The following is a 13174-nucleotide window of genomic DNA, read 5'->3' on the forward strand; positions in this document are numbered from 1 at the left end:
ATTTTTAGTTTTTAACTAATCCACATTCTCTGCCTACCAGTTTGCAAAATCTGAGGCAGTGCTTCTGAAAAGTAGAACTAATATGTAATTTTGTACAGTGGTCTAAAATTTTTAAAGGAAATTTATCCAGATGTACAGAATAGAGTGAAATATAAAATTAAAATTGATAGGTATGCATTCAGTTTATTTTCTGCTGAAATAAGCCACAGTATAACTTGTGAACTAGTAAAGAGAATTAATAAAGAGAATTCACACTTTTAAGAAAGGTTACTATGAATCCTAGTGAACTCACTTGCTGCTCCATGCTTTCGATGGCTTTTCTCTTGTCATCCTGAAGTTCTTGTTTTTCCTTCTCTACTTCCATCAACTTCTTCTCCAGCTGGGTCTGAAATTCTGCTGACTCTTTTAAGCGAACTTCAATATTCTTATGTACTTCCTCAGTCACCTTTATCGAATAACAGGCAGCAAGACACACGGGGAGGAAAAAACGAGATCAGTATTTTTTTCCAATCTAACTAAAGTTATTATTTGTCTTACACTAAAAGAATCCCCAAAATACCAATTAGCTATGCAGATATGCCATACAAATCTAGAAGCATAACTTCTCTTTCAACCTGGCTATTATTCTTTTTTGTATTGAAATTCAAATCCCTTATTCCCCATCTAGCCTCATATCTGTTTGTCCAAATCTACTTGGTCTATCATTAAAAGCTATTTTCCTTATACACCAATATCCATTGATGCCAATCACAAGAGGGTTTTCTAAAATGGTGCCTTACTGTTATAGCCTATACAACAATGTACTCTTAATCTACTACATTAATCTTTGAAGAAAAATTTCCAACTATGATACATTAAGAACCAATGGTCCCACATAAGCTCACAGACATTTAACATATTTATCCGAAGACTCTCTTTCTCATCTGAGGCTTGATACTTTTCTATTATCTTTGATTACCCACATGCCTCTATTCAAATGTGCCCACCGGTTATGTTATGTGAAACCATGCACATGTAGCTGGTAACTCATACTTTCACCTCATGTTTTGATTTATTAGAACCATGAACTTCCCACAGTAAGAGCAATGATGTCAGTCCAACTCATACCACACTGCTTTACACAGTAGCAAGTTCTTAACTGAGGACAATGCGAGTTATACATACCTGTTTCTCCTTGTTTAGGGAATCTTCTAAACTAGTCACCATTGCCCGATACTGCTCCACATTACTAGTACTTGTCTTGAGTCTCTCCTTCAGGTCATTGACCTGCTCTTCAGCCTGCCTTAGCTGACTCATAAGATCATCGACATCATCTCTGTCACTAGGCTGACCTGGAAGATATTAAAAAAAACAAAACAAAACAAAGGCTCTAGTAAAATATATATTTTCTATTAATGACTTGAGTGGCATTATGAATGACTACTATCAAGAGTGCATGAAATCAGGATTAAGGCTAAAATTATTGATAAAGTGTATTTGAATCCAAGTGAATACCAAAATAAAAATTAAGCCAGGCATGGAGGCACACACCTGTAATTCTAGCACATTTTATGCAGATCTCTGACTCAAGGTTGGCATGGTCTATAGATGTGAGTTCTATGCCAGACAGAGCCATGGTAGTCAGGGGCCAAGAAAGGAAGGAAAGAAAATCTAAAAGCATTCTGTTAGCTCACTGCTTCCAAAAATTCAAATGATTGAAATATTATCACAAAAATAAAAAGTATTTGAGAGAATATCAAACCAAATCTACAAGCTGTAGTTTATTACAGTTTTTGTTTTATCTAAAATACATGGACAATGAGAAAACTACAGGTTGAAAAGAATGCTTTGTTGTAAAATACCAGTAAGAGATTACTGGATAGTAATACATCTATTAAACATGTACCAGACATCTGTATCTAAATACATATTATACACATACAAGTTTGTTTTACTACTATTAATAAAACCATATACGAAGATTGTGTGGAAACAAGTTTATAATTTGAAATAGCAGACCTGTGCAAGACAGTAGAATCTAAAGAAATATTTAATCAAATGACACTAACCAATACAAATTAGGAATTCTTTCACAGAACCTTATCATAGATTTAGCAAATACCCCTGTGGTGGTTTGGATGAGACTGACAACTCCCCATTGGCTTATCCATTTGCATGTTTGGTGGGGAGGTATGGCCTTGTTGGAATAGGTGTGTCACTGGGGGTGGATTTTGAGGTCTCAAAAGCCCACACCAGGCCTACAACCTCTCCCTCTACCCATGGATCTGGAGATAAGGATACAGAACTTTCAGCTACTGTTCTAGTACCATGCCTTTCTGCCTGCCACCAAGATTCTCCACCATGATGATAATGGACTAACCCTCTGGAAATGTAAACATGTCTCCAATTAAATGCTTTCCTTGGCCATAGTATCTTTTCACAGCAAAAACATCCTTAACTAAGACAAGCATATAGTTCAAAGAAATAAACAAATTGTAAGTATCAACAAATGGTTTTAGCATTGAAGAGAACTTGTTTTACATATGTGATGTTCTGGGTTTGAGCCATAGAAAATGATATCACCCCATATCAAAGCCAGTGGGTTGAAAGATCGGAAACCTCAGAATATAGCTTAGTCAAAGAACTGTTTGAATTTCCAAGTCTTCCAAACTGAGCTTTTCTATTTGTAGAAAATGGGTTTCTCCAGCCTTCATTAGCATTCACAAAGGAGATTTATTTACGAGACAGGGCCTAAGCTTAAAGACTTGTCTTTTTTACTTAAGACTGCATCAAGTTACTCCTTACCTTTACCACTTCTCTGTGTGGACTGAGAAGCAAGCTGAACTTCCATATTATTAAGGTGCTGTTTCAGTGTAGCAATTTCCTTTTGAGCATTCTTTAACAGTTCTTTGGTGTTAAGATGAAGATTTATCTCTGTATCTAGCTGTCTCTTTGTATCTAACAGTTGGACCTATAAGGAAAAAAAAAAAACACAATAAAGATGACCTGTAGGTTCCTATATAACTAGAGGTTAAAAGTGATTTCCTAAAGATCCTTAGAGCCCTGTCTCAGCGAGAGTACAACACTTGAAATTCTTAAAAAGACAAAGCACATGTTACAGTCATGATTTTTAGTATAAGAAAGAGAAGAATATCGTAGCTTAGTGAAATAAGGCTCTGGAATATGTCACAAGAAAAAAGATGAAGAGATTTCAGCAGATTCCCTGAACTGAAAGTTCCTAGAGAATAAACCACCTCCAGTTCATGCTATGGAGCACCAGAGAGAAAGAGCACTCTGGGGTAAACAGAGGGCAACTCTTCAATGTCCAGCACATTGGTGATGTGCATATGTTTGTGAAATAATCACAAACCATCCAAAGGCTAAGAGCAACCAAATGGAAAATGTATTCATTGTACCATGGAGTTAATACTTCACAAAGGCCTTGCATTAGTGGTGAGCAGTAACTAGATCTAAACCAAGCGCCATTCTGGACCTGCTTAATACATTATGAAAAGCAATATGTGGAAGAATCAACTGTTTTTAACTTTACTGCCTTTCAGAAGAAAGCGCAGGAAAATTTCATACAAAATATTCAGTATTTAAATACCATGGTCAGAAACTCCCAGGATGACTGATATTGATTGTCCCTTCTAAGTAGATGGTTAAGAGCCTGTAGCTGATGACACCACTCACTTTGGCTACAAGGCAGAGAAGTGAGTTTCCTGAAGTGATCAGGAAACTGTTTTCCTGGAGGATAACTTACATTGTATACCAGATGGCGCTATGTGGGCTGCTGGGGGAGAGGGACGTGAATGTTCTTACCCAGCGCTAGACCCTACATATTGTAATACTAACTTTGGCAAGAAATGCCCACCAGTGCGACAATGGCATGATGGTTACAAACTACTTTTGGATTATAAGGGCTGTTCTACAGGAGGAATTTCAAGCCTGGCACTGCAAGCCTGGTCAAATGCCCCGGAGACTGGGGAGCTCATAGGCCCCAGGTGGAAACTTGTTGTTTAGTAAAATGGCCATGCTATCAAACTACAATCTAACTAATTTATGTTTATACCCACTGATCTGTGCTGCTTTCAACTTTGGTCAGAGAAGCTTATTGTTTTGCAGGGCATAGTGGTTACTGCAGACCCATGAGAGTTCAGTTATGGACAGGTCATCTACATCAACTTCTCACCATCCAAAGCTCAGGGGAGGTCTTGGAAGTGGAGGCAGAAAGAAAAGAACAACAGGTGGATGGGAGGGAAATCCAAATGCTGACTCTGGTCACAACATGGCTGCTGCAAACATCAACTTCAAACACAAGGCTACCTACCTACACAACACCTGCCCAAGTCAAGCTAGTCAAATGGCAGCAGAGACGAGGGAGGAATGGTTACTGGCAGCTGATAGTGTTAAAGGAGGGAGAATCACTCTTTGGGGATGTGGCTGCAGGTAGGTTGTAGTAGTGGGATTATGGAAATCACTAATGGACTAGGGATTATTAGTAACAATTTAAGAAAACAAGGACAGGAAGTCAGGAGGGAGACAAAGTGGGGACAAGAGTGGAGTTGGAAGGGGTAGAAAACAGATATGATTATATGCATTATATAAATGTACTAAGCTTTACTAAGAATACTTAAGAGTCTGTAAGAACTTTTATAAAATCATGTTCCAACCTAAATAACATTTCTGCAGAACAGTACCTATAAATTACACACACCCAGAAGCTGATACTCACATCCAGATTCCTCGTAAGTGTATGTCTTTGTTCCAACTCGTTCTCCAACTTCTTCTTCAGGTGAGAGATCTCATGCTCCAGTTTTTCTATCTGGTTACTCAGTCTTTGTTTGGTTTCTGTTTCAGATCGCTCTAGTATTCCCTGAGGTGAAAAGAAGTGAAGATGCTTAGCAATAAAGCTATAAAGCAATACACACAACAGTAGAGGCTATACAGAGTTATAAGTTGAAGTTAGAATTGAGATTTTCTTTGCAGATTTACAAAGGAAGTATTGGCAACTTCTCATATTAAAATATACATCTATTTAATGGTGTGGTAGTGGAGTCAAGAAGCACCAGAGTAGTTACACAGTAAACTTCTGTAAGGCTCTGACATGCTAATTACATTGTTTCAGTCAATTCTCTTTTTTGAGTTCCTTTAAAATATTTTTTAGCACACCCCAAATTTAAATTTCCAACGTAATGGATGAACATAAATGGATGAACTGAAGAAGGTACAAAGGATAATACTACTTCAGATGTTTTTACTTGGTTACCTGGATTGTCTGTAGATTAGTCAGCAACAGGTTCTGTCCCCTCTGCTCTGCTAACAAAGACTCTCTTTGCTGAGACAGACGGACTTCTGACAATTTAAGCATTTCCTTTTCCTTCTTCAAATTGTCTGCTCTTACCTTAAAATGAATGCAAGTGAAAGAAAAAATAATGGGAAATACTGGGTCAAATAAAATGCAATTACAAAATTAAATCAACTTTTATTTAAATTTATTTACTTATTTTTACTACATATACAGTGTTCTGTCTGCATATTTACCTACACACAAGAAGAGGGCACCGAATCTCATGGTTGTGAGTCACCATGTGGTTGCTGGGAATTGAACTCAGGACCTCTGGAAGAACAGTCCAGTGTTTTTAACCTGTGCGCCATCTCTCCAGCCCCCAACTATTCTTTACTATCTATTTCTTAATGCAATTTAGACTACACCTCTTGATCAAGTGAATATAATTCCCAGTTTCATGTATAGAACATAAGCAAAAATGACTGAGAATATTAACAAATCAAAAGAAAAAGTCTGTAACTTCACACCAATAGTCACAATTCTTGCTCTAACAAACGTTTCTTTAAAAACAGTATAATCCTAACTGGAGAGACAGCTCTGCGTTTAAGAGCATTCGCTGCTTTCCCAGATGGCTTAGCATCCATATTGGGTGGCTCACAACTGTCTCTAACTCCATCCAGCTCAAGGGGTCCAACGCCTCTGACCTCCTCAAGCACCACACTTATATGCACATACCCACATACAGACACACATCTACACAAAATTAAAAAATATATCCAAAATAAAGCAAAGCAAAACCCCAAATACAAAGCACCAGTGCCCACAAGTATGTGTCTTAACTATGCCATAGTGAAATTAACATAACTATGAATTATTAAGTTTATAACCTAAATTAGTTTCAAAGGACTTCTTCGAAGTAATGACTAATCTAGTTAGAATTCTTTTCTTAAGGAGTGCATTCTATTTCAAGAGAGATGCAAGAGTGACTTGAAATTCAGTATTTTCAAAGCATTTGGACTTAGTCTTGAGTCATATTAACTATCAATGATAAAACATAAAACTATCAGTTTGAAAAAAAGTTCCTATTTACTATCATGAAGTGAAATGCAGCAGACAAACTAAAAGATAGAATTCAAGTTCTAGCTAATTATTTCTCATGACTGTCAAAGAGGCAAATTACTAGGTTCTTAAAACCATTTCTCCTAAAAGATATGACAAATAACACCTAGTTTATTAAGTAAAAACCAAAAACTGATGGTATATTGATTTTATCATAATCCAATTGGATATTGAGTTGGAAGTTTTTTTAGTGTGTTAATGTTCAACTAATACTTTATTTGAAGGTTTGTATAGATATAGGCAGGCTATTTGGAAAACATGTATTGTAGTCTGCACAATGCTTAACTTATTTCAACCAATAAAATCAAAGGAAAAACTAATGATATTAAATATCAATAATAATACAAGTCAGCTGGGGGTAGGTACTAGTCTTACTTCTGCAACAGCGAGCTTCTCATTGGCTCCTCTCAAGTCTTGCGTCATTGTATTGATGATCTGTTCCTGCTTCTGAGTTGTTGCAGTGAGTTTCTGATTTCTCTCTTGCAAAGATGTTATTTCTCGGCGATATCCTTCAACATTATCTTGCAGCATTTCGTACCTGGTAATAAAGGCAAATAATTCTTAGGTCTTTGTTAGGCCTTTGAAGATTTCCACAGAATTTTAATTTCATGCAATTAAAATTAGAAAGTAGTATATATAACAATGTGGAACCTTTAATACTCCCCTTACTTAACAGTTAAAATTGCAGTTATAAATAAGGCAGTATTTCATGCTGAATAACTTATTAAAAATCATACTGAAACAATGTAAATGCAATTTATATACATAACTACTACAATGAAGGAAAAGCTCCAAAACTGACAGCCATTGTGGCACATACTTGCAATCCCAGCCCTGATGGCACACACTCACAATACTAGCATTAGGAGGCTGGGGCAGGACTCCCCCAAGTTTGAGACCAAGTCTGGTTACTGATTATCAGACTACCTGGGGCTACACCGTGAGAGGCACATACCCACAACACCAGCACTGGGAGGCCAAGGCAGGACAACTACCAGTTTGAAGTTATCATGGTCTGACTATTATGCTACTCAGGGCTATACAGTGAAACCCTGTCTCAAAAAATTCACATACTTCACCTCCTCAGAAAGCTCCAGAAACAATTTTAGGAAAGGAAACCAGCATTTATTACATGAATCTCCACTTCCTAAATTCACTCCTGGCCCTATGCAGGGGAATTTGCAGCCAATGAATGCTAAGGAATGAAGCATTACGGCTTCCCACCTTGGAAAACATTCCACAGAAAAGCAACACTATTGTAAATTAATTTTGGAACCCGACTGAAGTATAACATTTTACACCATTAATTCCCAAACAAAAGAAAGTTTACCGTTTAGAAGCAAAATCCAGCTGAGTAGAAATTTTGGTGTTTTGTGAGCGCAGGTCTGTGACTTGCTCCTGAAGTTTCTCTAGCTGCTCATTCTGAAGTTTTTCACTGTCTATTTTTTCTTTTTTATAGTTCTCAAAGATTTCCTGCAACTAAATATTAGTGATCATTAGAGGACGATTATCATTTTCCTTAAAAACTCAGCCCGAAACTAACCTGTGATCTTAACCAGGACTAGTCTTTACCTGTTTCAGGGCGGCCCTCGCTTCTATAGCCTCTGTGGACTCAATGACGGATACCGGAGCAGGCGTAGAAGCGGTCTGTGATGTGCTTGACCGTTTTGGAGTCGACACAAGAGAAATATCATCTAAACTTGATGCTTCAGAAAAACAGAAAAGACAGTCAAAATGCTTTGCTTGCTTTCATGAATCAGTTTTAAGATTTGTTTGCAAAAAGCATCATTACTAAATCAAGAAGTGGAAAGCAAATTATTATTGGAGTTTTCAGAGAATGAACCTGTTAAAAACTATTAAAGATTGAAGTTCAGTGAGAAAACTGCCTGATGGCCTGTGTCTGATCCTTAAGATATATACACAGTGAGAAGAAAACCACCAATTCTCACTTGTAGTTCTGACCTCACACACATAGTAGCCTTCATGCATGTGCACGCGCTCTCTCTCTTACTTCCTGGTCTTTTATTAGAGGCAATTTATTACAAATTAAAATGATAAAACAAGAAAAAAAACTAATTCACTATTTTAAGAAGTATGTTTTCAATAGTATTCACTGATCTCTTTGTAGCAGTATGTCAAATGACACTTAAAATTTGGTAACGTCATAATCAGTAGTTGAAATCAATCTTTATATTAGAGTAGCCTTTGTCACAAAACCTATTCACTAATGTATTTCCAAAATATTTTCCTGAAATAATAAAAAAACCTACATTGTAATGGAATGGCCATTCCTGTTGTTTGTGACAATAAAATCCGGTACATGTCACGCTGACGAACTATGGAATCAACAAGCTGCATTTGATGCTGTCGTGACTCACGGAGCTGTTCCAGTTCAGTGAGAGAGTTCTCGAGTTTGTGTTGAAGTTCAGAAATTCTGCAGAAAATGGAAATGTTGGTGGTCCATGTTCAGGTGAGCAGTTTCCATTATAAATCATCGGAATACTTTCTCTAAAATCACACACTATTCTCATATGCTTTCCCTTTTCTTCTGCTTATAATTACATTTCCTACCATAGACAACTCATCAACAACATCTGTAAAACTGTCAACATTAAGCTACCTTCAATATTTTTGCTTTTAAATCCATTCTTCCTTCCTTAACACATTGTGTGTTTAAAAAAAAAAGATTTATTTGTCATAGATAGTGTTTTGCCTACATGTATCCCTGCAGGCCAGAAGAGGGCACAGATCTCAATACAGATGGTTGTGAGCCACCATGTGGTTGCTGAGAATTGAACTCAGGACCTCTGGAAGAACAGCTAGTGCTTTTAACTTACTGAGTCATCTCTCCAGCCCCATTATATATCTTTATAAAAGTTCAGTACGCTACTTGAATAATATCCACTTGAGTATCTTTTCCATAAAGACTTATTTCTTGAAACTTAAACAAAGTCTGCCAAGTTATGTATTGCTACAGATAGGCTTTTACCTATTTTAGCACTAATCACATTAAATTGGTTTACCTCCGTATTAAAAATAATTCCACAGTACTGTTGCCTAGCACTGTTTTCCTACATTACTATATCCTCAGTATCCAGCATTGCTGAGGACACAGTAAGTTCAATAACTTTGTTGAGCATGCTGACGTGCCCGCTGCTTACTTAGAGGAAGTTGTCTCTTGTTCTTCTCTTTCCCGGGTTTCCCCAAGTTCTCGAAGAGCAAATAACAGACGCTGGTTCTGCTGCTGAAGCTCTTCGATATTCCTGTAAGATACTAGATGCTGCGATATTACTTCAGATGAACTACTTATGTCAGCAGAGCTGACCTCCTCATCACGAATCACATGGTTACCCCGTGCTTCTTCAAGCTCCATCAAGAGCACTCTAATCTACAAATGAAAATTTAATGTTATAAAATAGTTATTATGAGCTTTGGTCCAGGGAACATCTGGAAGAAATGAAAAATTTCAAATGAAAGCATCACTTATAAAAAGATTAAAAACATTTTTAAACAAAAAGCAACTAATGCTAATACATCTTTAAAAACAAAACATCAAAATTTATCACTTTAGATGTTAAAAATCTAAGAAAATTTAAGTGATAGCTATTTTTAATATAAATAAAACTAAAAACTAAAAAATAATAATTCTAGAAATATGGCTATTTTTCTAAAACAAAACTACAAGTAACTATTTTGTGCTTATTTTATATGGTACAGTAAAGGGAGAGTGGTGATACGCATCTGAAATCCCAGCAACCAGGAAGATGAAGGAGATTTAAGAGTTCAAAGTCAACTTGAAGTATAAGCAAGTCCCTTTCTCAAAAAACAAAGTAATGCAACAATATATTCCTTTTCTTCTGTTTGTTTTTCAAGACAAGGTTTCTCTGTGTAAAGCTCTGGCTGTCCTGGAACTCAATCTCTAGACCAGGCTGGCCTCGAACTCACATAGATCTGCCTGCCTCTGCCTCCCAAGTGCTAGGACTAAAGGGGTGTGCCACCACTGCCTGGTTCAGCATAATCTAATTTTAGCATAACACACACTTACACGTTCAGATATGCACTTGATACATGAATGACATGAAATAAATATGTGCCAGTTTGCTAACGACAATTGTATTCTAGGACCAGCAGGCTAGGAAAATGGGAGATGTAAAATGGCAAAGAAAAACACCTATTTCAGTAGTTTGTGTACTCATTACAAACTTACAATTTCACTTACAATTTGAAAACTAATCAAACACCTCTGAGAAGACAATGACAAGACTGTAAGTGATAGAGCAGTCCCACGAATTGACTAGAATACCTTACAGTTTCCCTAGAATGTCTTTCCTTAGATACTAGGATACAGACTCAAGCATTATTGGATAGTCAGTATTACTAAGAAACTTGGAAAACATACAAAATATTCTAACCTGTTGTGAAAGATCTTTTATTTGCACTTCCATTCTCTGATTGTCCCTTTCGAGTACTGATGAATGTTTGTTAGCTTTATCAGTTTCCTCTTGCAATCGCTGGATCTCCTTTAACATGTAAACACAAGTGGAAAGTCAGTATCACCTTCAAGAATTTGTGTGTGTATGGGTGTGCATTTTCTACCCTTATCAAATTTACTGTCAAGTACAACTTTACAAATAGTACCGAATTCGGCGTATTACCAAATGATGCCCAAATCTTCATAACCAGTAGATCAACAGTAGTAATCATGGTTAGACTGATCAACTTGAGATGTCAAAATTAAGTATGTTGGGTAAGACACAGAAGACTTGATTAAAAGCCATCGGTACACTTGCAAAGAAGCAAAACCAAACTGTGGCCACTGAGGTGAGCACAGGCCACACCACCATCAGAGCTTTAGAGGCGGAGTTTTAAGAACCCTCCCACAGGCACAAAACCAGGTAGATTTAAAAATCTGTTGTATCTCCATATTTAGGCTCATAAAGTTACTTTCATGTTATTTTAAATATATCCTGGTGGTTCATGTACCTTTAAGAAGCTACGAATAAGTTAATTACAAAAGGAAAAAAATGAGACAAAAAGAAGTACATAAATATTCATGAAAGACAGCACTTATAAACTTACTAATTCCAAAACAAGATGAATTACTATGCAAGGTAGATGCCATTGGGTTACAATTAGAACCTTACCAACAAGCATTGAAGATTTACACTAGAGAATACGATACATGTTGTGGACCAAAAATTCCAGTTGTTAAAAATATATGGAAATGACCTTTAAGCCCTTCTGTTATTATGAGTGATGGAACAAATTGTTTTTTAAGGTGAAACCTGCTATTCTAACTGGTAAGTCTCCCTGCCCTTTAGTTACCCACTCCCACTTCAGAGACCAAGAAGCTCCAGGCAATGTCCTATTAACAGAGAAACTTAAAGATCTAATTGGTCCTAAGAGACCTCTCTGAAAATAGCACTATGAAGGCAATTTGTCACACTGCCAACAGTCCCTTAGGGCAAAATGAGTAAAGTGACTCTGATACAAACACTTTAGTAGCTATGTCTGCATTTCAGTGGTTTCTAAATTAAACAGAAAAAAAGATTTAATTCTGAATTAAGTGAACAATTTATTCATATTCTCTAAGAAGGAAATAAATCAGTTAATAATAGCAGAATAAATTCATTTCTCTACATTTCTTCAATAAAGTTCTCCCATAAATCTTAAAAGACTTCTGTCTGTAATAAACTATACCCTAAAGGTAAATTATTCAAAGTATAAATTCTCTTCAATCATTAAGTAAAATGCAACCTCCAATAGTAAAGATTATTCATGAACTTCTTGCAGCTTTAAACATGGCTAAGTGTTATAAAATAATGCACAGCTAGATAGGCTAAAGTTTAAAATGATAAGAAAATATCTGTAACCTAATGTCCAATAGTATAGTCATTTCTAGACAGGTTATCAAAATCATCCAAGAAAAAATGGTTATGCCAAATTTTCAAAAAGTTCTAATGCCTTATTAAACCATCTGAACAGTAGTCCAAGAAAGTTTACCTCTCAATTGCCTTAAAATATGTAAAAGGCTCTTACAATTGAGCTGAATGAAAGTGAAACTTTGTCATGGTGAGGGAGCAATATAAAGGTTCAAGCTTTTCTGGTACAAAGACCCTTATCCTTATGAGAAAACTACCCAGTGAAAAGATGTTTTGTTAGCAGCCATGCCCATAGCTCAAGTTCAGAAACAGAACCAACCTTCATAGCTTGCTCAAGCTTCGCAGATAAACTGGCCACAGCTTTCTGAGCACGCTCATACTCTTCACGCTGGCGTTTCAAAATCGGGGCTTTGGCTTCCACTTCTTTAACTATCTCATCTAGATACTTATTAATTCTTTTATTTTCTAGTTTCTCCAAAAGCAACTGATCCTGAGTTTCCACGTAAGCATTATATAACTGGAAGCAAGCAGAAAAGGTGATCGTTTCACTAAGCTGAAGTGCAACAACAGTAGTATATGGTCTATGGAGGCCCACAGTAAACATCCCTTACTAGATACATAAAAATGAGTATTTGTTACACGCTACATATAAAGAACTAAACACAGTTTAAAGACTCATTTCTTTAGATTCATTCCTATTTTTAATCATATATATTTGTGTGCTGCATGAGGGGTGTGTGTATGGGAGTGAAGGTGCTTGAGGAGGCCAGAAGACAGCAGATGCCCTGGAGCTGGGGCAGGCTGTTGTGAACTGCCTGACATGGGCGATGAAAATTGAACTCAGGTCCTCTGTAGGAGTAGTAGGCATTTTTAACCAGAGGAATCTCTTTAGCCCCAGCTCGCC

At 36.7% G+C, this 13174-nt stretch overlaps 1 protein-coding gene across 1 annotated transcript in view; it reads right to left on the reverse strand.

Moving 5' to 3' along the window:
- Tpr (translocated promoter region, nuclear basket protein) overlaps positions 1-13174 on the reverse strand; it is a 56533-nt gene that overhangs the window by 28357 nt on the left and 15002 nt on the right. Inside the window, exons 13-24 of the mRNA XM_005073474.4 lie at positions 12590-12787; positions 10801-10908; positions 9550-9776; positions 8659-8822; positions 7961-8094; positions 7719-7867; positions 6764-6926; positions 5249-5383; positions 4715-4855; positions 2785-2950; positions 1165-1331; positions 293-445 (exon numbers count right to left, since the gene is read on the reverse strand). Of these exons, the coding sequence (XP_005073531.1) occupies positions 293-445; positions 1165-1331; positions 2785-2950; positions 4715-4855; positions 5249-5383; positions 6764-6926; positions 7719-7867; positions 7961-8094; positions 8659-8822; positions 9550-9776; positions 10801-10908; positions 12590-12787 (1905 nt within the window). The remainder of the gene's footprint in view (positions 1-292; positions 446-1164; positions 1332-2784; positions 2951-4714; positions 4856-5248; positions 5384-6763; positions 6927-7718; positions 7868-7960; positions 8095-8658; positions 8823-9549; positions 9777-10800; positions 10909-12589; positions 12788-13174) is intronic.

The sequence above is a fragment of the Mesocricetus auratus genome, unplaced genomic scaffold (genome assembly GCF_017639785.1).
Source record: "Mesocricetus auratus isolate SY011 unplaced genomic scaffold, BCM_Maur_2.0 Super-Scaffold_100676, whole genome shotgun sequence".
NCBI classification, from domain to species: domain Eukaryota; kingdom Metazoa; phylum Chordata; class Mammalia; order Rodentia; family Cricetidae; genus Mesocricetus; species Mesocricetus auratus.